A 26940-nucleotide genomic window follows, 5' to 3' on the forward strand; every position below is an offset into this window, starting at 1 on the left:
TCGTAAACAACTCCATCTTTTCCTAGGCGCACGGAGGAGTCGCCGTTCGGTTAAGTGCGTAAAAAGTCCTTCCGCTGGAATAACTAGGTCCTCCTGATTTTGAAAATTAAATTGCTGCATATCGGCTTGGTAAACGTCATGGATTATGTGACCAGCAACTGATATGATGCAGTTGAACGAGCTGAATGAGAACGTTTGGATATTTAGGGCTACGTGTAAAATATATAATGTAGAAACATGGTGGATTAATACCGGATCGTGGCACAGTGACACAGCTGCGTAGGGAGTTATGAGAAAGGCAGGCTGTGGACATTTGTACACTGCATGCTCATGTTTGTAATTCATCTTAGAAGACGCTCTAAATATTTATAAACATGCCGGGGATGATGGATAAAGGGTCGGAGTACTTGGGCAAGGGTCGCTCTAATGGAGCCAAAAGTCCGTCGAATGCGTCGAATGGGCATTTTTCAGAGGAGAGTGGCAGTGACGACGAGCACGGTATAGCCTCGAACAGCCTGGTTGTATTTCACATAACTATCATTTTGTATACGGGCGGAGCGGGGGGGCGGCGGCAGTAATAAAGAATGTTACACAATTTTATTTTCATTTTAACAGATGTCGGAATGCGCGTTGGATCGGATTATCAAGCCAATATTCCCGAGTTTGAACCCGGTGAGGATATTGATCTACCTGACTGGAGCATGTGTATCACTAGATCCCTTTTTATACTTAAAGACCACCATGTATTATTTAAGTAAAATTCCTTAGTCACTTCAGATGAGTTAGCAGTGACAGCTAATGCTGAAATGAATTGAGTCTGTCAGTGATCGCTTTTCATAGAGATGTGTGTACCGAGGCTATACCGAGCTGCCCTCTGCGGTATACCATAACAGAGGCTACTGTTACAGTTAGTTAGCAACTGACAACTTCTGCCGCTCGCAACAGCCTGATGTGAAGTTTGTGTCGGTTATTGCTTGTTAAATCTACATGCAACTTCTTAATATCATAAACTGGCCAAGTTTAGTCAAATTAAATTATTATGTTAGGCATATTCTTCAGTAGCCAGTTACTCCAGGCATCATGCTATTGTTAAAATTTAGACCCGATGTTTCATGTTAATTTCACTATAGGTTCGACGAAATACACAGATAAAGATAGTGGCGGAATGCTGGTGTGGTCTCCATATCATGCAATTGTGGACTCTAAATGTACGTATGTATATGTTTTTTTTGTTTGTTTGTTTTTTTACTTTATCCATAAGCTACTTCATCCATATACTCTATATGTTAGTCCATGTCAAATTGGTAAATTAAGATATTGTCTCCTGACAGTGGATGAATATATTGCCATAGCTAAGGAGAAGCACGGATATAATGTTGAGCAGGTATGTAAGCTTTCGTTAATGTTAGGGGGGGGGGGGGGGGGTAAATGATAGTGGTGAATGCATCTGTACATGTTTGCAGGCCCTGGGAATGCTGTTTTGGCACAAGCACAACATTGAGAGGTCCCTGGCAGACTTGCCTAACTTCACCCCCTTCCCAGACGAGTGGACCGTGGAGGACAAAGTTCTGTTCGAGCAAGCCTTCAGCTTCCATGGGAAAAGCTTCCATAGGATTCAACAAATGGTAACTTGCCCACACAACATTTCACTGACTTTTGACCAAATACTGTACAAGCCAGTTTGATTGATTGTGTTTTGGGTTGTGTGTGTTAACAGATTGAATTGATTGAACCTGAAACGAGTAGCTCCACCTGCATGTTCTAACCCTTAATTACCATGTACTTTATTGCTAACCTTAATTTCTTCACCCTTCCAATGTCAAAGCCACACACAGAATAGATACTGTTTCCTGTCAGCAAGCGTGCTCATAGTCAGTATCAGCCATCCACATCTCCAACCATCAGAGTTCATATAGAAACCATCCAGAGTTTAGCTGTTATGTTCACACTGTCATCCTACAACCGTTTGACCATCCAGAGTTTAGCTGTTATGTTCACACTGTCATCCTACAACCGTTTGACCATCCAGAGTTTAGCTGTAATGTTCACACTGTCATCCTACAACCGTTTGACCATCCAGAGTTTAGCTGTAATTGGTGTGATTGCAGAATACAAATCAACTATAGTTCTCTTACATTATGATGATGATGATTATTATTATTATGATTCCTGTTCCGGACACTTTTTTGGGCACCTATCTACTTTCACAGCGTTTAAGCTAGAAACACGGTTTAAACTCTATTCAGTTTAGCTTCTTGTTTCTTGCTTCTTTGTTTTTCTATTCTTTTTATTTTGATGTCAATTATCGTTTTTAAGATATTTAACTTTTATTGGCACTTTTTGTCCATTGGAATTGAATGGTTGAAAGTGTGGAGGGTTCAGTTGCTAGAGTGAGGAGAGCTGGTGATTTGAATATATCCACACATTTTGTAAACTACTGCCCCTCCTACGGTTTTCACAGCTCATGCATATATATATATATATATATATATATATATATATATATATATATATATATATATATAAAAGTATATATATGACACACCGAAATGCTCACACGAGGGATGACTTTTGACCTTCTACTTAATATGCATGCTTCCCAAGAGTGAATGGACACTATTTTAGATGGCCACCGCTCAACGACAATGCAACAGGAAGTGAGGTCTAATTGCTTAACGCATAATCCCTTGGACATTCTACTTAATACCCATGCTTCATGGGGGTGAATGAACACAAGGTGAATGGACACAAGGTGGCCGTCACTCAACAACAATGCAATGCTGCGTAAACAGGAAATTAGGTCTAATTGCTTAATGCAACATCCCTTTTTACATTCTACTTAATATGCATGCTTTCTAAGAATATTCAACATGCCAACAAGAACATGTAACATGTCCCCCTCGTCTAGACTTAAGTCTCTTTTCTTTCGAATTACAAAACGATCCATTATGAACGACTGGCTAACGTACGAGCACACTCACATCAGTGCGACTCGTCTGGCGAGGCGAGCTGTTAGGCTCGTAGGCATAGTAACCAGACCAGACACCACCACGCGCATCGCAGGGTTCCTGTAGCACGAGCACGCAACCATGGGACCTGATTATGAAGAGAATGGCTGATTATGAACTTTTACTTAAAATATACCCAAATGTTTGAGGGGGCTTAATCGGGGCTAAGCAGATTTGTGACGGGGCTATAGCCCTGCCTAGCCCCGGTGTAGCGCCGTCCCTGGCTATGTGATACCAATTATGTGTACATGATTTGGGGCGGGACATTGCACTCCATTTCCACCTTTGTTTTGCATGTTGTGAGTGGGATAATAGGCCTATTTGTGCATAGTAAGCATTCTTCAGGAGCAGTCTGCAAAACAATGGCAGCGATATAGGCCCATAGATGTTAAAAAATAATAAGTGCATAATAGACCTGCCGCAGACTGAGGTTGAGAGCCATCTTTGAGCTGTTCATAGGCTACCTGATGTGAGGAAATAAATATATATATATATCTGGAAAAGTAGCCTTACATATAAGATACGTACTGTGGTGAATTATGCCATATAAGATCTATGGACCACACTGTATCGTATGCACAAATAGGCCTATTATCCCACTCACAACATGCAATACAAAGGTGGAAACGCAGTGTAATGTCCTGCCCCAAATTATGTAATTGGTATTCAAATATCTGACATGTCGATTCGGATAGCTAGTAATAAAATTAGCCTACCAGAGGACCTCGGAGTTCTCTGGAAAAACAGTAATTTCAGCCAGAATTAGGCTATCGTGTCCCCGGTGAAAATCACTAACATATAGGTACATGGGAAATATGTCTTTTTTAGGCTCGCCATATAGCCTACTGTCAGGTCTCTGGGACATAGGTGAGTCAGTTTTCGGATTGGCAGCCCTATTTTAATTTTCTGAATAGTGGACCCTTTCCAATAAAGATGAAGGGCCGCCATTCCGATGAATTGAGGTCTTATTTTTGGAGTAGCGGACCCTTTCCAAAAAAGGGAAGGGGCCGCCATTCCGATGAATGGAGGTCAATCATCGGAATGGGGAACCTTCGGAAAGGCGGTTGGTTCCCATTCTAGTTATTTTTCTTCTTCCTGTTAGACACTTTGTTGGCACCTATACTTTCACAGTGTTTAAGTGTGAATGGACACAATTTAAGATGGCCGCCACTCAATGACAACGCCACGTAAACAGGAAGTGAGGTCAAATTGCTTAATGGATCATCCCTTTGACTTTCTACTTAATATGCATGCTACATGAGGGTGAATGGACACAATTTTAGATGGCCGCCACTCAACGACAATGCAATGCCACGTCAACAGGAAGTGAGGTCTAGTTGCTAAACGCATCATCCTTTTGACATTCTACTTAATACGCATGCTTCATAAGGGTGAATGAACACAATTTAAGATGGTTGACACTTTACATCTACTATATATGCATGCACTCTAAGGGTCAATAAGCAGAATTTAACATGGCGGCCACTCAATTACAACGCCACATATACAGGAAGTGAGGTCTAATTGCTTAATGCATCGTCTCTTTGACATACTGGTCTGAACTACACAGATCATGAGTGAGCTGCGTTGCTATATATTTTTGTCTTTTGTTTTCTTAAATCCCTTTCGATAATGGTGTGGACTATTTTTATTAATCATTTAAATACCATTCATGCCATTTGAATCTAATCTATACAGTAGGACCCCACTCATCCGAACTTCAGAGATCCGAACCTCCCGGTCTACCAGACAGGCTTTTTTTTAGCCTGCTATCTGGTTACTGGTGGGATTTTCATTACAGTACTGTATCCTACTGTGAATAAAAACAGAACTATATGTAGACCTACATGTTGCATGTAGGCTGTAGCCTACTGTCACGTTTCATTTCTTTGTTACTCTAATGTCGAGCACAAAATGCAAAGGAGTCTGCTGCGCGAGAGCTGCATTCCTTGGTAGCCAGAAAGCACGTCAGCAACCTGAAGCTGCATCGAGTCATTTTTCGTTCCCAGTTAATGGACTTCAGGAACACAGACATGTTGTGAGCATGTAGATTAGACTACTAGACCTAATGTATTTGTTAAATAATAGCCTACAGCCTAGGCCACGTTAGACTACATCGGTTGTTTTAGAGACTTTCTTTTAGGCTACATAGCCTAAGACACGACAGCTTGTCTGTCATTTCATTTATTTATTTCTTGATTATAATTTGCTCTAATTGTTCTAATGTTGGGTTGTTTTTAGGCTATACCATTTTGTTCTACGAATACAGTAGCCTATCGATGCAGCGTACGCCTCATTTGAGAATAAAGTACTGTATTTGATCAAAGCACGCACTCAAGTGGAAATTCGGTTATTTTATTATAGGCTACTGTAGGTCTATTGTAGGCTAGGCTATATGAGTTTAGTTGGCTATTTGATTGCAATTTTGATGCATTTTCAGTAATTTTGATACATTTAAGTAATTAAGGTTATTTATCGGTCTATTATGAGTCTATATGGAACAAGTATACCACTTATTGAATTTGGAGCATTTTAACATAAGTTTCAGTCATCCGGACATTTCAGAGATACGAACGACCTTCGGTCCCGTTGGGTTCGGATAAGTGGAGTCCTACTGTACTTGCATTAATAGTAGCCTACTGTTATACTACTAAAGCTATACATTACTATGCTATAAGTTACTATGCATGCTTTCAGCAATCACACACATTTCAGAAAATGTAAATGGTACCATTGTAGTGTTCATACTGTCATTCTACAACTGCTTTACGAGAGTCCTTTGTTCACTGCAGTTACCTGACAAGTCCATATCCAGCCTGGTCAAGTATTACTATTCCTGGAAGAAGACCCGATCTAGGACCAGCCTCATGGACCGCCAGGCCAGAAAGCTGGCAAGCAGAAACAACCAAGATGAGAGGTACAGCCACAGACAATATTGTCTTTGTGTTATGTATCATTGTATTATGCATCAGAATGATGTGCAAGTAGCCTGTTAGTGTCTCATGATGGGCTTCTGTTGACATCCAGTGATGAAGAGATGGAGGAAGCCAACCCCGTTGAAGCAAACGATAGCGATTATGACCCCACCAAGGAAACAAAGAAAGAGGTAATATATCGCTAAAACTAGAAATGATGCTTGGAGAGCACAGACCTCCGCCCAGTTACGCATTCCGTGGGTCTGTGTGCGTGCGAACAGGACATGTTTGGTATTGCTGCATTCGTTAGGTCGAGAGCTATATGCCAGTCCAAGCCCAGTGTCTCTGACCTTCCCATGTAGAGATATGGCCGTCCAAAAAGTAAATGGGTGGCCAGGCTGGGCAGCTCTGTGGCACCCTCCTTGGGTTGGATCAGCTCCAAAATGTAATGGTTCTAAAAGGGCTCCCACGGGGCCTTGAAATCCTTGAAAGTTTGTGAATTTGAGAGAAAAAAAATCAAGGCCTTGAAAGTGCTTGAAAATATACATGGGTCATTGAAAGTGCTTGAAAATAGACATGGGTCACAGCTTGAATGTATATTTTTGTGCAAGAATATGTTCGATTAAAAAAAAAAACGTAATATTAGTAAATATGTTATGCTGTCTGCATGTCTCGCCATCTGAGAGTCGTGCCACTTGCCCCAAAAAAGTGTGGTCTAATGTTTCTGGCGGCGAACAAGATATAGTCTAGTAAGTAAATAAGCGAACCTCCAGCTATGCTGGGAATATGCCAATTCCAGGATGCGTGGCTTGATAAGACATCTACAAAGAATAGCTGCTCAAAGATTCACTGGACATACATATGGCCCGATGCAGAGCCTCCCTACTAGCACAGTACGTAAAACAGACAGGACACATTGGTCGTAGTTTGGTAAATTGCGACGGTACCAACAGCTGACGTTGTCGACACCGTGCCTATATAGTCGCAAAATAACCTACCTCAAGGAGACTGTACGGCAATGTTGCTGTCACTGCTGCTGAAATACGTAACTATGATGTAATTCAATAACGTGACAATGCTGTTACATCACAGTCCCACCCTGACTTTATTCAAGCCTATCTTTTTAATAGTTGTCTGTGAGCGGCTAGTACTTATTATAAAAATTTGCATCTTGATCTGCGTCTGAAACTATGCTGTATTGGGTCCTTGAATCTGAGGGAATTGGGCCTTGAGAGTCCTTGAAAGGTCCTTGAATTTGATGTTGCAGAAGGTGTGGGAACCCTGTTCTATGTTGGCCCATGCTACACCCCATTACTGAGTTTCATGAAAATTGGTCAGGTAGTTTTTGCATAATCCTGCTAACAAATAAATAAACCAGTCAATAAATAAACATACACCACAAAAAACATCTCACCCTGCGCTTTCACTGGGGTGGAGGTAATACAATTCTGGCTACACAAACAGTCAGTTGATTACTAAGACACCTGTTAGCTCTATGGTACATGTAGGCCTCATGCCAATTTAAGGATAAAGCGCTAGTAAGCTATCCATGTTTGTCCTTCTCACCCTCAAACCGTTCCATGCTTTCTGGGCACTAGACCAACAGCACATTTCACATGTCAACACCACCTTACACTAACAATGACTTAATATGATAATAATAATAATAATAATAATAATAATAATGATAAGTAATGAAGAAGTAATAATAATAATAATAAAAAACGATAAAGAACTGGATAACAATAGTGTGAATGCTTTAAAGCATTCACACTAATACGAAAGAAAGAAATAGTGGAAATATCACATTGATTTTACAAGCTAGCCCTCCTAATAATATCATGAATGAACAATTATAAACATAAAGTAGGACCCCACTCATCCAAACTTCAGAGATCCGAACCTCCCGGTCTACCTGACATGCTTAAAAACATGCATTTTTTTGAGCCTGCTATCTGGTTACTGGTGGGATTTTCATTACAGTACTTTAGGCCTACTTGCATTTAAATCGGTCATAATAAACACGTACTGTATCCTACTGTGAATAAAAACAGACCTACTGTATGTAGACCTACATGTTGCCTGTAGGCTGTAGTCTACTGTCACGTTTCATTTCCTTGTTACATTAATGTCGAGCCAAAACGCAAACGAGTCTGCTGTGAGAGCTGCATTCCTTGGTAGCCAGAAAGCGCGTCAGCAACCTGAAGCAGAGGAGTATCGAGTCATTTTTCGTTCCTAGTTAATGGACTTCAGGAACACAGACGTGTTGTAAGCATGAAGATAAGCCCACAGTATTTGTTAAATAATAGCCTATAGCCTAGGCCACGTTAGCCTATATCGGTTGTTTAGGCTGCAATAGCCTAAGACACGACAACTTGTGTGTCATTTAATTTATTTATTTATTATCATTTGCTCTAATTGTTCTAATGTTGGGTTGTTTTTAGGCTATACCATTTTGTTCTGCGAATACAGTTGCCTATCGATGCAGCGTAGACCTATTTTGAGAATAAAGTACTGTATTTGATCAAAGCATGCACTCAAGTGGAAATTTGTTTTATTCTAGGCTGCTGTAGGCCTATTATAGGCTAGGCTGTATGAGTTTAGTTGGCTATTTGATTGCAATTTTGATGCATTTTCACAAGTAATTAAGGGTATTTATTGTTATATTATGAGTCTATATGAAACAAGTATACCACTTATTGAATTTGGTGCATTTTAACATATGTTTCAATCATCCGGACATTTCAGAGATACGAACGACCTTCGATCCCGTTGGGTTCGGATAAGTGGGGTCCTACTGTAGTACTCAACAGAATAGGTAATACTCAAGTCTTGATTGAAACGTTTCCTAAATGCTTAATTAAACATACAGACATGCACATTAAAAGTAGCCATAAGTTGTTATTTTGCATGTGCTCTCAGGACATGTGGTTGTGACCATCTTTGTAAAGAAGAGAGGCATGTAATGCACATGTATACAGTAGTACAGAGTAAGTTCTCTATTGTATAGACAAGGTGTTCAATTGTTCAAGTGTTGTCAGGTGTTGGTTCAAGTGTTCCAGTGTACAGTGGTGCATAGTCAGTTGTCTATTGTATAGACGAGGTGCAAGGTGTCACTTGTTGGTCCAAGGGGTGGCATGTGTGCCATTGTTATAATTAGAGTGAGGGCCTATGTATAGTACAACCAGAGTACTATAAACAACTGACTCTGCACCACTGTACACTCGAACCAACACCTGACAACACTTGAGCAATTGAACACCTTGTCTATACAATAGAGAACTTACTCTGCACTACTGTACAGTATAATTGACATGTTATGTAATTGCACTGCCTGTATCATGGACACAGTCACAGCCATCCATGATCAGATACTGCTTTCTGGCCATGTCCTGTTCGGGTGGGGCTTGCACCTGAAGACCATCTTTGGGGGGGCTGGACATCAGCGTTGCACAGCAGCCGACACCTGACTGGTGTTGCATCACGGTGTTCTCTGGCCTCAACCACACCAGGCATCCCAGCATCAAAGCTGCAACAGAACAGAAGGGAGATAGTGCATTAAAATATTGGCCAAAAATAACATTTATATAAAGCCTTTTTTTGTGTCGCGTAGACATACAGTACATTTAATCTGCATAATAACATGATATGGTGGTGAATAAAAACAGTGGTCAGAGCAGATTTCTGGTGCCACAGCACAGGTGGTGTTGTAGTCCTATCCCCAACTGAAAATATTGATCTAGTGATTAGTCAACCCATTGCTAAATCACAAACTACTAAGCAATCCCATAGGAATGAGCCTATAACCATACCAGCTGGGCAAGCTGACTTTGCTAGCTACCTAACCTAGCCCTAATGATATTGTCCTGCTCGATTGCTGTGCAACATATCAACTGACCAATTGTTAAATGTATTTCACAACACTGGCTATTCTACTCACGAGACAGTCCCAGTCAGCTGACGTTGCTTGCTGTGTGAATAGTTTAGCTACGTTGTGAGGCAAGTGTTGGTGACAAGGACTAGCTAGCTTGTAGTAGCTAACCTTAGCTAAAGCACTTTGAGAGAACGTGCACAGTATCTCAGCCAGGTTATGGGTTACTGTTTACTAGATATTTCTCTACATTTCAACTAGCCCTTCTCAGTCCCGTTGTCGCATTCCGCTCGCTCATGCCAGACAACAGTCCTTTCCCGCTCCATTCACTTTGCCGTCAAAATAAATCAATGTCGGCCTAGTTAGGAGAGGCGCTCATATTTACAAGTGTCAGATAAACATGAAACTTCACCTCCCTAAGCAAACGGGTCTATTTTAACAAATGATGTCATTTAAAGCCTCAGCGCTACCAATAAATAATTTATTTTTCCGAGGTAGTCTTCTTCTGTGGTGGTGGCGGTGCTTTGAAGCTTCAACCCAGCATTTGTTAAAATAGACACTTTTGCTTAGGTAAGTTAAGTTTCATGTTTATCTATGAGCGCCTCTCCTAACTAGGCCGATTCCGATTTATTTTTGACGGCAAAGTGAATGGACCAGCAAAGGACTGTTGTCTGGCATGAGCGAGTGGAATGCGACAACGGGACTGAGAAGGGCTACATTTCAACCAGACATTCCAGTGAAACCAGGTAGTCAAAATAACTTACCTGATATAAAATGGGCACCGCAAACGCGGGCATTTTTGATGATGTCCTCAGTCCAGTCCGTACGCTTAATAATGGCGATTTTGTCTGTCTTCCTCTGCTACTGTTTCAAGAATGCGCGCGCATACTTGTGCTGACTAGGCTGTAAAAGGGTATAGAATTAACAAATATGACCCACGCTCGTTACATAACTTCTATAACATCCAGTGACAAAATATGTCATGGTACCTTGGTATGTCCTCACCAAAGATTGAACTCACAACCTTCGCGGTGATGGGCAGTGCACTATCCACTCGGCCACCACTGACCTGGGAAGTCTTTTTCTTTTGATGTTCTGGGACCACTGCCTCTTGTGGTAACATAGAACTGCAGGTCAACAACTCGCCAGAAGTTGAGGCAGGGAGCGACAAATAGGATTCCCTCTTCTTGGTGTGTCGGCTTACAGCCAACACACAAAAACACCCCCAAGGCATGTTTCAACCTCCATGTTTGATGGTGGGGATGGTGTACTTTGGGTCATAGTCAGCATTCCTCTTCCTCCAAACACGGTGAGTTGAGATGATGCCAAAGAGCTTGATTTTTGTCTCATCTGCCCACAACACTTTCACCCAGTCCTCCTCTGAATCATTCAGATGTTCATTGGCAAACTTCAGATGGGCCTGTATTCAGATGGGCCTGTATTCAGATGGGCCTGTTCATGTGCTTTCTTGAGCAGGGGGACCCTGCGGGCGCTGCAGGATTTCAGTCCATTACGGTGTTGTTGTTACCAATTGTTTTCTTGGTGACTGTGGTCCCAGCTGCCTTGACATCATTGAAAAGATGTAGTTCTGGACTGATTCCTCACCGTTCTCATGATCATTGAAACTCCACGAGGCAAGATCTTGCGTGGAGCCCGAGATCGAGGGAGATTGACAGTTATTTTGTGTTTCTTCCATTTGCGAATATTCATCAACACCAGCACCAACTGTTGTAACCTTCTCACCAAGCTGCTTCCCGATGGTCTTGTAGCTCATTCCAGCCTTGTGCAGGTCTACAATCTTGTCCCTGACGTCCTTGGACAGCTCTTTGGTCTTGGCCATGGTGGAGAGTTCGGAATCGATTGATTACTTCTGTGGGCAGGTGTCGTTTATACAGGTAAGGAGCTGAGATTAGGAGAGGACTCATTTGTGTGCCTCATGGACATAACCAGTCTGTAGGAGCCAGAAATCTTGCTGGTTGATAGGGGATCAAATACTTATTTCACTAGATCAGATACAAATCAATTTATAACTTTTTTGATATGTGTTATTCTGGATTCTATGTTGTTATTCTGTCTCTCACTGTTAAAATAAAATTATAGCCTGATAATTTTTTTGCCAGTGGGTAAACGTACAAAATCAGCAGGGGATCAAATAATTATTTCCCTCCCTGTATACTGAAATACTGCGCTCTACTAGGCCTAGGCTCACTAGAGTTCTTGAACATTGCATGTTTGTGCACGTTGCAGCACTCCTGAAAGTAATGCAAATATGCAACATAGCCTACACAAGGCATCACAATGTTCTAAGATAGTGCAATACTAATACTATAATAGGCCTACTAAATAGAACACTAACCATAGAAGTGACAACAAAAGAAGGAAGTGATTTGCTAACTCTGGATCTTGTCGAGGTTTGAAATCTCATGAGACTTTAGCTCATAGAATGTCAATGTATACAATATACAATACGATGTACAATACACACAATATAATAGCCTATAAGTAATATACTAGTTTGAACTAAAGGCAGTGTAGCCTAGACTAAAGCTATAGCCTTCAGATAGATAGCCTATTGTAGATAGATATGTTCGTAATAATTAAATTGCCTACAGATGGAGAAAAAAGATGCGTTAGTTAATGTCTGGATATAATTGCCAATAATGAGTGATCTTTACTCATGGCGACTACAGTGCCTGAGCCTCTAATTTTGGAAGACGCAGAAAGCGGCGGCGTGGCATGCCAGTAGCAGCGCTGTGGTGACAATGCGTTGGCGGGAAGCATCAACATGTTTTCATACACTGTTGCACACTAACCACCAGGAGGCATCGTTGATCAAGAAGCAACTAGTGGCAGCGGAGTTTACCGACAATACTGTAGATACCTGCTACCCAATGCACCAGTTGCTCGTGTGTGTGATGACAGACACCAGGTGTATCCAAGTGGCAATCACATCCAATTACGCACAGCTATTGGCTAATTAATGCAGACTATGGTATTTAATGATCTGGGGGTAGTTGCACACATTTGATGGGGATGAACTACTGTATCTCTTACTGTATGTGCATGCAGATGTGGGATGGTTGCAGAATAATCTTGGTCATGATGTTAAACTTAATAAAATGTTATTTCAGACATCGACTGCAGCTCAAATTGCTTTATATACAGAGCCTACATCAAATGGTAAAGTAGGAGGCAGTAGGCCTTCATCAAGCATAAAAATTAAAATTTAAGCTTGGGTTCTGTGAAAGGTGCTATATAAATCCATGTCGTTCTTATTATAAAACGAATCCATTCTGATAAGAGGGATATAGCCTATGGTAAAACATTTAAAACACATGTAACCATATTACATAGAGGAGAGAGTTCTCCTCTATCACTTTTATCATCTCACCTAGCACCTGTTCCACGCTTTGAACATGATCTTCAACAGTTTCAATTCGCGTTTCGGCCACCACTATTTTTTGATTAACATTGGTGAGCTCGGATTTCATGTCGTCTAGTGATTGTTTCATGTCTTTGCGAAAGTCCCTTATCTCCTCCAGAACCTTCACCAAACTTGTAGCCTCACGTTGATAAGGGCTAGCTTCACCATCTTGTGCTCTTATAGGAGAGCTGTTCTCTGTGTTTTCTTCGTTTGTAGGCTGTGCAACAATGCTTTTTTTGTTTCCATCCCCTTTCCCCATTCTTCCCCCTCTTGCTAGATCATATATTATCAAGAAATATTATATTTGACGATTTGTGGGGATGAAGCAGGCAGTGCAGTTCAGTTTGAAGATCTGGACATTCTTGGTGATAAGCCAAACCAACCTGATGCTAAGCACATTCCAGTACAAAGGCTTGTGAATAAGGTCCTGCATTTCCAGGATAGTTGGTTCAAAGAATATAGCTGGCTTCATTATAACTCTTCCTTAAAAAAACATTTTGTTCAGGGGGCTTTAACAACTGGAAAAATGCCAGAGTTGGCTTTAAACGACAGTAACAGCCATGCCCATTGTCACGCTGTGACTGTCAAAGCCCAAGAGAAAAGGCCAGAAGATGCACAGCTTTCAAGCGCCTGGGCCACAGGAGGCTAGGTACTCTGATAGTGACAGTCTCTTGACAAAGATAGTTGTTGCAGTTATGTATCTTGGTGGGCAGGGTATAGCCTTTCGAGGCAACATGTACATTAGAAGGTCAGTGAATAAACTTACTGAAACACATGTATTAATTTACTTTCAGTGCATTTAGCTTAGAGAAGTCCTTTAAAGGTGCTCAGTTCGATTTTTATTGGCCACTAGATGGGGCAGTGGTGCAGCGTATCAGATATAAACAAGTGGGTGTTTTCACTCCATACCGTGCCGTTCAGGGGGTGGGGCTCAGCGCCGGGCCGGCTTCTCTCATAAAAATAAATTCTGCATTTGCTCCACAGGCACGACACCGTTGGCTATATTTCATGAACAGATAGTTATGACTCCCCTGGACCTATTTATTGCATATATTGGATATATAATGTTTTTTTTTTTTTTTTTTTACAAAAAGTGCAGTAAATCGAACAGAGCACATTTAAAGCTTCAAAAGCTTACAGAACTTCCCCCTTGTAGAGGTATTTTGGTTTTAAGACTCCAAGTATGCTGCTCACTGTGGTTTCTCTGGTGTGAATGTGGGGTGGCTGCCAACAGGCACAACTGACGGGAGTTCACTGGACTGGAGTTCACTGATCTGCTGTTACTTCCTGTATTTAAAGAGGAGATGCTCACGTTATTTACATGCTCTGCACACTACACACTCTGCACGCTAATGCTGTTCACTACAGTTTGGATGATTTTAAAAAGTCAGTGCCACCAAGTGGACATAATATGAAAATAAATAACCTACCTCCTCTTTTTGTTGGTATTCACCAGCAGCTGTTTCTCAAAGTTTCCATCTCCAAGTCTGTTTCTCCTGGGCCTGAACATAGAGGGAACAGTAAAAAAAAAAAAGTTTTATGATCAGTAAAATCTACAAAACTGTATTGCTACCTCACTTTCAGGAAATGTAGAACAATTAATCACAGGACTGATTCCTGTTTCATTCTTACTTGAATATATTTGACCACCGACGATGAAGAGCCTTTCCACTGGAGCGGAGGAGGGGAGTGCTGTGTTGTACTTTATGAACATCTTCTTCAGCTTGGGCAGCAGCACAAACTCGTCAAACCCATCTGGTAGGTGCATCCAAGTAAGTGTCAACTTCAGATTTCCTGGGAAGCTGTGAGTTTAGTTTAAACCTGAAGAAGGATGATGGTGCTGCTGCAGCAGTGGACTGGGACTGATCAGAGCTTCTTGCTTCAGAGTCATCAGAGTGGAGGGTTTGAAATTCTCTCTTCACCATAATTCGATCTTTCTCTTCCTTTTCCACCCAGTCCAGCTTGGCACCAGCATAGCAGCCAGTATGTTTTCTCTCTTTTCCAGCATGCCTTCCAGTCTTCTGCTCAGTGACTCTAGGATGTTCTCTATGAGGGGACGGCATGTGACCAGACCTTCTTCAGCATTGGGCTCTGTGCTCTCTTCCAACAGGTCGTTCATATCACTGCAGTTGCACTTTGGTTGGAGCCAAGTAGCCAAGAAAGGTGTTCTCCTCTCCCTGGAGGATGTTCAGTGCGAGTGCTATGGGCTTCATCACATTCACAAACTGGTGTATGAAGTTGATTTCCTCTGGAGAGAACCGACGGAAGCCAAACTCATCTCAGACTGTGTGCAGGATCAGATTCTTGTGTGCAGGAGTGGCAGTGGCATCACTCTCTTCTGCACCGTCTGCCTTGGTATTTCGTTTTGCTATGCGAGACATTCGCTCCATGCCGATTAACACTGAGTTCCATCGTGTGTCATATAATAATAATGTTTTTCATTTTATGGTGTGGAGCGCACACAGTGCACACAACTCTAATAATTTTAAACTAGAATCTATATTGAGATAAAGTTCACATGCAGAATAGCTTGGACTCTAGAGGCGTGTTTGTATGCTGTTTGTCATCTAAACGAACGCAGTTTAAATGGCAATATGGCAATCAGCAGCTTCTACAGTAATGCTCGGATGTAGCCTACATAATCCGACTGCAGGGAAGTACTAACAGCCGGCCTGGTTATACACAATAAACTTAAGACATTTAATTTCTTAAATTCACCACGAGGTCGCTGCTCCGAAATGATCACTCAATGCTCAATGTTTACAGAATATGTATTTTGCAGTCATTCGTAGGACAGTTCACCACAAATATCTTAATCTTTTTTATAAAGTGACTGTGACAGCCTGTGCAATTAAATGCCTCGAAAAATAAAAAAAACAGGTTTGCATGACATCCATAATATGAGAAAAACAGAGGTAGGTCTTTTTAAAAAGTACGCCTAACAGTAGCCTGTGAAAATAAATAGGGCTAATTTATCGAAAAATAAAATCATAGTACTCAAAGGCCTAATAGCCTACTCATTAATGTTGAGAAAACAGACTCGGGTGCAAAATGCAACATTTCAAGAACCGATCGAGATTGGGTAAATCATATAGAAAAATAAAACCAGTCCTGCATGGCACTCACAGGCCTAATGCTCACATTAATAATGAGAAACAGACTTCTGAACAGATCCGAGGTGGGTAAAACAAAATATAGGCATAGGCCTATAGCCCCATATCCAGAGAATGACAGTCATTTGAGAAAATGGTGCATGTAAGACTAGGCCTATAGCCTCACTGATATAGCCTATGTTGGCAGTTTTGGAAGTGAGCTTTCAGGAAACATAGTGCAACGATCGACTCTGCACTGAGTCGATTTCTGACTTTGGTAACGAAATGTCCGCAGACAGAGAAAGCTCTCTCCGTCTCCACGGACGTGGCCTGGATCGTACTAAGCGCTTCGAACAGCTGTTGGAGGTGGCGTGGTGGTCGGGTCTTGGTGGCCTCGAAGAGGGAAAACTCTAGTTATAATTTTCACCAGGTCGGCCTCATCCATCTCGGGCTGGTTTGGTGATCATGGATATAGCGATCTGCAGGTTCTCTGCCAGGGTGGACTGCTGCTCACTCTGCGACGCTGGTTGGGTCTCGAGCGTTTCCCCTCCAGAGCCCTCCATGTCTTCTTCCGTAGGCCTACCCTCTCCCGTGTCTCCGTGTCTTCTTCCGTGCCCTCTCCATCCTCCGGGTTGTCACGGTTGTTAAACAGGCGTTTAGCATGTTGCCATCTTGATCAGCATCTGTCTTGAGGGGATGAAGATGATTTCGCTGGTGGCCGGCTGTGTTTTCAGCACCGCAGGATCCAGGAGGTAGCCTACCTGAGGATGAAATCAGTTAAATAGAAAATATGTCAGTGAAAGTCTTTATTAGCCTAGGCCTATATATTTAGGCTACACAGCTGTAATAATAATAATATTACCCTACATCTGATTTGTAGGCCATAGCCTAGCGCCTTTCATGTAGGCTACTCAAAATTGCTTTAATATGCTGACCAGAGACCTAAACTTTATTAAATCTAAAATATGATTTAAAACACAAAAACTAGGCAATATGCCTATGATTATTATATTATAAATATGTAATATTTATTATTATATTAATAACTATAATAATAATAGGCTACTTATTATTAGTGAAAATCTAGCCTACCTGTACAGAGACACTGGACCCCTCAGTCTTCGCTCTGTGAATCTGTTCATGAGTGCTTCACCCATCTCTCGGCTCAGAGCTGTGTCTTGCTTCTCCATTTCACCCAACATGAACATGAAGATCCCGTCTGCTTTGACCAGCGTGGTGTCCCGGTGACAGAGGGACTCGACTCCCATCTTGAGGGGTTTGAGGCAGGTGACGAGCTGCTGGATACGGTCACGCTGGCTGTCACTGATGATCAGGGAGGGGTTGATTTTCTGGTACAGCACATCAGTCACTGCTAGGTGAACCGCATGTGCAAAGCACTGCTGTAAATCTGGCATGTAAATCTGCATGGTACTATGCAGCACAGCTTAGGGCTGCGGTGTGTTGGTGCGATGAAACCTACATAGCTAGATGGAAAGACATAGAAACAAAAGTGGAGGGTTATCAAATTCAGACACTTCTAGGGGATAGGGAACTATTTAAGGAGCAGGGGAAATTATTGGATCCGATTACTAAATGCACTTTAGACATTTGGAACACGGTAATAAAGACATACAAATTGGAGAAAGAGACCAAGATTCTGAGGTGGTTAGCACACGACAGTGGGTTTTAAGAGGTGGGAGAGGTGTGGCATCACGGCACTGTGCTCAATCGTGGAAAAAGGGGATATACAAAGTTTTGAACACCTAAGGGACAGATTTGGTTTGGGAGGAGGAGACTATTATAGGTACATACAGGTGAGAGATTATTATGAAAAGGAAAAAAGAATGGACAAGTCTATAGAGCAGAACAAGGTGGTGGTCAAAATAATGATTAATGCATATAAAGGAAAGAAAGTTAGGGCCATATCAGCCTTATATCAATCACTGATAGAGAACAGGGGTAACTCGACTAAATATGTGAAGGAAAAATGGGATAGGGAATTGGGGATAGAGATGACCGATGAAGAATGGATGAATGTTTGTAGGGTCCAGCACTCAGTTACTGGTTCAAGGGTGTGGAGGGAGTTTAATTGGAAAAATATCATCAGGTACTTCATAACTCCACAAGTGAAGAGGAAGCATGCACCAGAGCATGTTTGTTGGAGACAGTGTGGCCAAGTTGGGGCGGATCACACGCATATATTCTGGAAGTGTCCAAAGATGAAGGAGTATTGGGAAGGAGTATGTGAAGTATTGAATAAGATATTGGGTTATGAAGTACCTAAGACTGGCTTGGTTTTATATCTAGGGAATTTGACAGACGAAAACATACAAGGGGGGGACAGATAACTGGTCAAGGTACTGCTGGCTGCTAGTAGGAAAGCTATAACAAGAGCTTGGTACAAGACTGATCCGCCTACGAAGGAGCATTGGCTGGGTGTGGTAGAGGAAATACACAATATGGAAAGGTTCACACATATATTGAGGGTGCAAGCAGAGAAATTTGATAGGAAATGGGGGAAATGGACTGTGTATAAGAAAGAGGACCAGGAATATTGTGACAGATGAAAAAAGAAAGACACCACAGATCATCAGGATTGTAAATACTGTGTTACGCTACATGTGAATGAGAGAGGAAGCCCGCATGTCACTGCATTATCTTTAATATTTATATAATAACTTTTATTTATTTTTTTGTTGTTTTTGTGAATTCACAAATGTTCTCATTATTGTGTATCCCTGAATATATGTAAATTGAAAAACTATCAATAAAAATGTAAGTTACACAAAAAAAAAAAAAAAAATCTGGCATGACCAACTTTCCAAATTTTACCATGACCAACGCTCTGTCTGTTGTGCAGCAAACTATGTGTTTGTCCAACTCGAGGTTAAACCTGCAGCTGCAGTTCCACGTTGTGCTTCACTTTTTCGTCTGGCATAGAGCCATTAACTCTGACCACGCCAAGGTTCCAGTACTCGTTGGTTCCATGCAGATTGACACTCAAAAACTGTAGAAGTATACTCATCGAGTGTCAGTGAAAAACATGCACCACTCTTCACCAAGTCTTGTAACTTCTCAGCTAGCTTGTCTTTTTCCATGTTAGCGAAAGCCCTCACGTGCTGCGATATCATGGCTGTATTCTTCAGCAGAATCTGAACTTCTTTCAGAAGAAATGTTCTGAGCAGTGGTGGCTGGTGAAAAAAATAGTAGGTGGTGCTGAAAGTTTGTAAACCCAATCCCTGTAGGGGGGTCTGGGGGCATCCCCAGCCAAGAAGATTTTTTAGTGATTTTCACATGTAAATCAAGCATTCTGGTGCATTCTGAGAAAATAATAAAGGCAAAATGCAACATTTCCCTGTATACATTTCCCTATTTACAAAGACACATGGGGTGGGAGAACTGAATTTTAACTTTAAATTTAAAAGCAAATTTGCAACTTATGTTGAATGTTATTGAACAAGCTTTTTGACTAGAATGACTGAATAACAAACCTGACGTTTCTGAAGTCAGACTGCACGTAACTCAAATACTCTTCAACTTTTTTTTAAAACAAGCCTTTCCAAGTTCCATCGAATGCTGCCATCTCCGCTAACTTTTCTCCAAGCGAGACTTTGCAGGTCATGTAGTCATCCATTGTCCGTACTCGTTTAGGTTCGGGAGGCACAGCACCAGCCGCAGCTGGCCTTTTATCGTGCCATGTATCCAAGTGACGAATCATGCCACTCGTGGAACCTCTGGCACATTGACATTTTCTCTCACAGAGGATGCAGGTCGCTTCGTCTTTGTTTGCTCGGAAATATTTCCACACAAAGCTGGAGTGGCTGGACATGGCCTATGGGATGTTGTAGGGTAGCCCACTAGGGCGGGTCATACTATTTTCTTTTCCCAAATCAACTGAGGGGGGTGTCTATTTCATGTTTGTCAACCAGGAATTCAAATATGTGCTTATTTTTGGGATAGGACCATTCCTACCTACATCATTTTGTATTTGTAAATTGCCACTTTTACCATTACGAACCTCTTTATAAAATATTGAATGATTAAGGGAAATCATTTTGCCAAATCCCCCAAACGTGTACATATTTATCAACAGGTTTTACATATCTACATATTTACAGAATGTTTGTCACTTCCAAACATCAGTTTCTTACTTCCTGAACTTTGTTCAGTTTGCACAAATCCTGCCTCGAAAACAGTTTTTGCATTTTGTTGCTGCAAGCTGGATGTCAATCCTTAACCATCTGTCTTCTGTTCATATCTTAAGTAATGTACTAATGGACTTCCCCTGCGCCATCTCATTGTTCACCTTGATGACCCTACTCTGTCACACAATCAGTTTTCAAGACCCATAGGGAAACTCCTTGCTTCTGCTACAGACATGGATATCAATCCAAACGTCACCCCAATCATTGTTGGCCCTCCACTGATGAAGCTGCCTGACAAAGTCATTGAAGATCTCTCAACTGATCAACACTATGGCTATAAAATGGTCTGTGCAATCAGAGATGGAGTGCTTCCTGCGCGGCTGGCTCTATTGGAGATTGGACCAGTAAACCACAGCCGCTGGCTCACCACAGCAAACAGACTTCTCAGGCTCTAGGTCTCAAAGCATGGTCTGAAAGGAACAAATCAGAAGAATCTGCAATTAATTGTGGAATACATCATTGGAGTGTATTATACATGCTGGTTCAACTTGAAGGTCAAGCACTCCTGGATCGAAGAACCTAGGCACATCCTGTTTCAGATGGACTGTCTCAAGTCGCAGAGGAAGAAGGTGCTGGATCTTGTGATGCCGACTGTGAGAAGATCTGCTTGGTATGCCCACAGTGAAGCCATTCTCCAAACACTGCTGTGCTCTGAGGATCAGAGGGAGAGGATTGAGGGAGTGGAGAGACTCTTGGCCGTCAGGGGAGAGGGGGACCCAGAAACTCAGCTGGGGGACTCCTCTGTCAGGACCAGAAAGACACCTGACATCAACTGTGATGCTTCCAGAATTGGTGACTTGATCAGCTGGTCAGAAGGTGTGTCAGAGCCACCTCTCACCTGCTCACTAAGCACCTTGGAGGTGAAGAACTTCATTAATACCCCCATGGAGGTGCTCAACTTGCCTTGCCACACACACAGCATTGAGAGGGTTGTTAAGATGGTGACGGAAGCTTCAGCGAAGTACTTTTCACAGGAAAAGAGGGATGGAGGGATCAGGGCTCAGGAGACCAGCAGGAGGCTGATGTCCAAGAATGAATCAAAGCAAGATTTGTGCAAACTGGTAAAATTTCAGGAAGTAAGAGACTGATGTTTGGAAGTGATAAACATGCTGTAAATATGTAAATATGTAACACCTGATAATAAATATGTAAATTGATCTGGGATTTGGCTTTGCAAGTGCAAAAAAGCAGCATTAAACTGCACAGCCCTCTGTTACTATGAAGGGGAGTGCTGAATAGACTTGTGACACATGATAGATCCTAGGTTTAAGGAATCAATGATATGACTTGTTTTGAGTCTTCTAGCTTCTGAAGAATTATACAAATTCAAGTTCTGAATCGTAAAACATGTAGCTATGCTTTGAGACCTTTTCTGTCAATTACTATTTTCATACCGTTATCTTTAACATTGCTGTTATCTTAAAAAAAAGAAAAATAAATAATTTATATATATTATATACAGTAGTGGCAAAAATTATTAGAACACCTGACATCTGAAAATATTGACCTTTTTTTTTTGCCAAAACATGATTTAATTCCATAATGTTCATGAAACATGCTAGCTTTGTCAGCGTTTTGATCTGAATCATTGTATATGATCATAAGTAACCTTAAAACAGGGCTAAACATGCATTTTCCCTTTACTACTCCTTTAAAAGTGGATAAAAACTGTAGGAATCACTTCATTTATTCAATACTTCATTATTTGTTGTGCATGAAATCATGTTTTGGAGGCAAAAAAGGTCAATATATTCAGATCCGTCAGGTGTTCTAATAATTTTGGCCACCACTGTATATATATATAAAAAAACATACAACAAAATTACAAAAAATAACATTGGGGGTGACAAAGACAGCCTCTACGTGGCCTCCCCTACAAGTAGCTTACAGGTGCAAAAGCCAAAAGTGAAACTAATGTCTTTAACGCATCTTTTATAAAAAATTCTCAATCGTTTTGGTTATTTGCTGGCCATTTTGAAAAAATACAGTTGCCATGGGCAACATATTGAACATTCATGATGGCTCAATATCCAAATCTATTTTGGGATTTGGCTTTGGCAAAATTATTTCCCTTATATCATTCCCTTATATCATTAGAGTTAAATCGGTATTACCGGGACCCGTTCTCTGAACAATTTCTCGTTTCCCGGGAAATGAACAGCGGGAAAACGGGAATTGCAATTTCAATAATAATTAATAATTGAATTAATAATTCAATTATTATTTTAACAGCTGAGCTGCATTATATTATTGCAATCTCTGCACACAGAGCGTGCGTTATGACATGCATGTCTATTTTCTGCACGATGTACCGTAGGCTACCGCGTGCGTCATTCAAAATCTGTGATTATTTTATAACCTCTTTATAAGATATAACAGAAATAATTATATGATATAAGGGAAATAATTTTGCCAAAGCCAAATCCCAAACAGTAACTTGTAAACAGTAGTAATTTCACCGAACATACAACAGCCATCCCTTCACGCTGTAAACCTCCGCAAAATTCATCCGATTTAAGGACACTATTAAATGATAAAGGTTGATCTAGGATAAGACGGGTACGTGCGCTACCAGGTGAATCATGGGCAGCACTTTGTGCGTCCAGCGAGATGGGCACACAGCCAACATCTTGAGGGAGCCTGGCGTACACAAGAAGACGATCTACTGGTTCAGCTACCCCACACCGGCAGCTCTCAGAATCAACTTGAAGTTCATTGAGTGGCTGTTCCTGAGAAATTACCTGGAAATTATGCCATAGAAATACACTTTATTTTAGGGGGCTCTTCATAAGAAATGACCTAGACATTACTTGGAAATTACACATTAGGAAAACACTTTATTTTAGGGGGCTGTTCCTGAGAAATTACCAAGAAATTACTATGAAACTATCACCTTATTACAAATTAACTTTTTTTTCAATATAATTCTCTCCACTTTACAGGGAGTTGTATCACCTCATTACTTTGACATTACTGCTGCTTACTGTCACCTTATATTATTATATTAAATTACTTGATAAAATACCACCTTATTACTAGTATATTACCACCTTATTTCTAAAGAAAATAACTTGATCATTAGCACCTTATTATTAGGAAATTACTAGGTAATTTCAACCTAGTTTCTAAGAAATTACTTGATAATTACCACCTTATTACTAGGAAATTACTAGGTAATTTCAACCTTATTTCTAAGAAATTACTAGGTAATTACCACCTTATTACTAGGAAATTACTAGGTAATGTCGACCCCCTAAAATAAATTGTTACCTAATGTTCTATCATGTATGTCTTTTTATTCTTGAAGCACATTGAGTCTGCTTGTCGCATGAAATGTGCTATATCAAATAAACTTGACTTGATTTTTTACAACTACATGCTGACAACACCGAAGTTCTTATTGTTGCTGCGGATAGTATTGTCTCTAAGGTGGTGAATTACTTTCATTTCAAACCTTTATTTCAACTCGTTAGACACTGGGGTTTCCCTCATTTGCGGTGTCGACGAGCTAACACAATCATACACAATCATAAACAAACAATAATAAAGAACAACAGATCAATGTACAGTGTTACAGATAGAATCATTAAAAATAATTGCAGGATGAAGTGCAAAGGCTAAGGGCCATAGATTTAATGTCTGTCATAGTAGGAAGCACCTCAAGCTTTAAAGTCTGTTGGAGGGCGTTCCACGTACAGGGAGCGTCATAAGCAAAGGCAGTCTGACCAAGTCCAATGTTCACACGAGGAACCTTAAAAACAAGTCGATCATTCGATCGGGTCCGATATGTGCCTACGCTCCAGTGTAACAGGGACGACATGTACAGTGGGAGTTTGAAAAAAATGCTCTTAAAAATAAGCAGATGCCAGTGATAGTTTCGTCTTGATGTGAGAGATGACCAGCCCACCTTATCATAGAGAATACAGTGGTGGATTTCATATCTATCACCTGTAATAAATCTTGGCGCTGAATGGTACAGAGTCTAGTGGTTTCAAAGTTGACACTGGGGCATGTCTAAAAATTGTGTCGCCATAGTCTAATACTGACATAAAGACAGCTTGGACTATTCTCTTCCTACTAAACATAGGGAAACAAGAACGGTTCCTATACAGGAAGCCATTACAGGGGCCCTTAAAAGGTAATGTACGCTCCAATATAAGAAATCTCTGTGTCACTTTTGATCAGACTATGCACCTTGACAAGTACATAAAATCCCTGACCCGCACCTGCTTTTTCCACCTTAGATATATATCCAAATTAAGATGTATTGTGTCACATGCAGAGTTGGAAATGACTGTCCATGCTTTATGGATTACTGTAATTCACTTTTTACCTGCCTCAGCAAATCATCTTTAGACCGGCTCCAACTGGTCCAAAATGCTGCTGCTAGGATGTTAACCAGGTCAAGAAAGTCCTGCCATATCACACCCATCCTGGCCTCCTTGCTCTGGCTTCCTGTATCGTTCAGGATTCACTTTAAGGTCCTTGTGCTCAGCCCTACATGGTCAAGCACCTGCATATATATGTGACCTTTTCCACACCTATGTCAGCAGCCAGTCACTGAGGTCCTCCGACCAGGGCTTTCTGGTTGTGCTCTACCAGGCTGAAAACCAAGGGTGACAGAGCCTTTGAATCTGTGGTTCCCAAACTCTGGAATGCACTCGCAAAGGACTTAAGAGTCTCAACATCTGTGGACATTTTTAAGGGACAGCTAAAGCCCTGTTCAAGCAGGTTTTTTGATAGCCATAAAGGACTGTTGCCTCTGTTGTTTCTTTTGTATTTTATTCCATGTTGTGACTGTGTCATCTTGATCTATTTTACCTGAGAAGCACTTTGTGACTGGGCCGCGAAAAGAGCTATACAAAAAAAGTTGTACTTGCTTATTTACTGAAGAGTCATGGGGGCTGTCCCTGATCAGTGTGCCATCTGTTGTCTCCTTTCCTTCCAGAGCCACTTGGAGCCTCAGACACTATGCTCCAAACTAGGGCTAGGCCGTCGGGAGCACCAGACGCTGCAGCACCGCCACCACTCTCAGCGCTCCAAGTGCCGCCCGCCCAAGGGCATGTACCTGACCCAGGAGGACGTGGTGGCTGTGTCTTGCAGCTCCAGCGCCGCCAACACCATTCTGCGACAGCTGGACATGGAGCTGGTGTCACTCAAGAGGCAGGTGAGCTGCAATGTACATCTGACTTCCTCTCAGGGCCAGGTCATCTGTAGCCTCGTGAGACCATCCTGATTTTGCGAGCTCACATTCTGTTTCTCTAGCAAATCAGTCTGGACCCTCTCCATAGAAATCTGTTTGTGCCAGATTGGAAAATTATCCCGCCAATCAGCGTTGGTTCTGAGGAATTTGAAATACAAACGGCTATGTTGGCCGTGCCTGATAGCGTGGAGCGGTTCAAGTTAGCCCTTGATAGACATCCAATCATCTGCCAAGTATTTTTGTAAGTGCCTGCCCTTTTCCAGTTTCCAACGGAGAGTTGCCAGTGGTTATAGTTATATGGTAAAGTCAGTTAAAAGTCAGGACCATCATCTTCAGAATATTACTATTATGTTTTGTCAAACTCAAAATAATTTTTATTTATATAGCATATGTTCATACAAGCAAATCTAGCACACAGTGCTTTACAGAATAAATAAAAACATAGTTAAGAAAAGTAAAATAAGAAAATAAAACAGGACAGAACATATTGTAAAAGAGAAATAGAAAATAAGAAACAGTAAAGAATAAAAATGAAGCTAAAGGAATATTAAAATTGAGTTAAACTACATGATAAAAGCAAGATTAAAAAGGTATATGTCTTAAGATCGTGCTTAAAAGTTCCCACACATTCAACCATTCTTAGGTTTTCTGGCAGGGTATTCCAGAGGCTGGGGGCAGAAAAACTGAAGGTGGCCTCCCCATGTCTCTTGGTCCTGGTCCAAGCATGCCTGCCATAAATTCAGGTGGATGACAATGGAGTGCTTTATAAACTAATAAACTAATCTTAAAATATATTTTAAAACTGACAGGTAACCAGTGTATTGATTGTAAGACTGGTGTGATGTTTGTCCTCCTCTGGTGTTAGTGAGGACACGTGCTGCAGCATTTTGTACTATTTGAAGTTGACTAATAGCTTTCTTTGGTAGACCAGATAGGAGAGCATTACAGTAATCCAACATGCTACTGATAAATGCATCTTATGCATCTTCACCTTAGCAATGTTTCTCAAGTGATAAAAAGATGTCCTCATCACATTCTTAATATAGGCCTCAAAATTAAGATCTGAATCAAACATGACACCTAGGTTTTTGACTTGACATTTGGTGTTCAGTGTCAGTGTTTTTAAGTGCCCAGATAGTCTCTCCCTTTCAACTGTTTCACCAATGATCAGCATGTCTGTTTTGTCCTGGTTTAACTAAAGGACATTCTGTAACATCCATGC

General features: G+C 41.2%; 1 protein-coding gene across 3 annotated transcripts in view; it reads left to right on the forward strand.

Moving 5' to 3' along the window:
• The first annotated feature begins 297 nt into the window (after positions 1-297).
• Positions 298-26940, forward strand: part of rcor3 (REST corepressor 3) — a 33993-nt gene continuing 7350 nt past the window's right edge. For 2 of the 3 annotated variants that reach the window (XM_084460330.1, XM_084460332.1), the window contains exons 1-7: positions 298-498; positions 616-672; positions 1131-1384; positions 1464-1625; positions 5801-5925; positions 6036-6114; positions 25464-25682. In XM_084460330.1, the coding sequence (XP_084316456.1) occupies positions 375-498; positions 616-672; positions 1131-1384; positions 1464-1625; positions 5801-5925; positions 6036-6114; positions 25464-25682 (1020 nt within the window). In that variant the 5' untranslated portion in view covers positions 298-374. The remainder of the gene's footprint in view (positions 499-615; positions 673-1130; positions 1385-1463; positions 1626-5800; positions 5926-6035; positions 6115-25463; positions 25683-26940) is intronic. The other variant, XM_084460331.1, reaches the window with a different exon arrangement.

Source organism: Borostomias antarcticus, assembly GCF_949987555.1.
Source record: "Borostomias antarcticus genome assembly, chromosome: 31".
NCBI lineage: Eukaryota > Metazoa > Chordata > Actinopteri > Stomiiformes > Stomiidae > Borostomias > Borostomias antarcticus.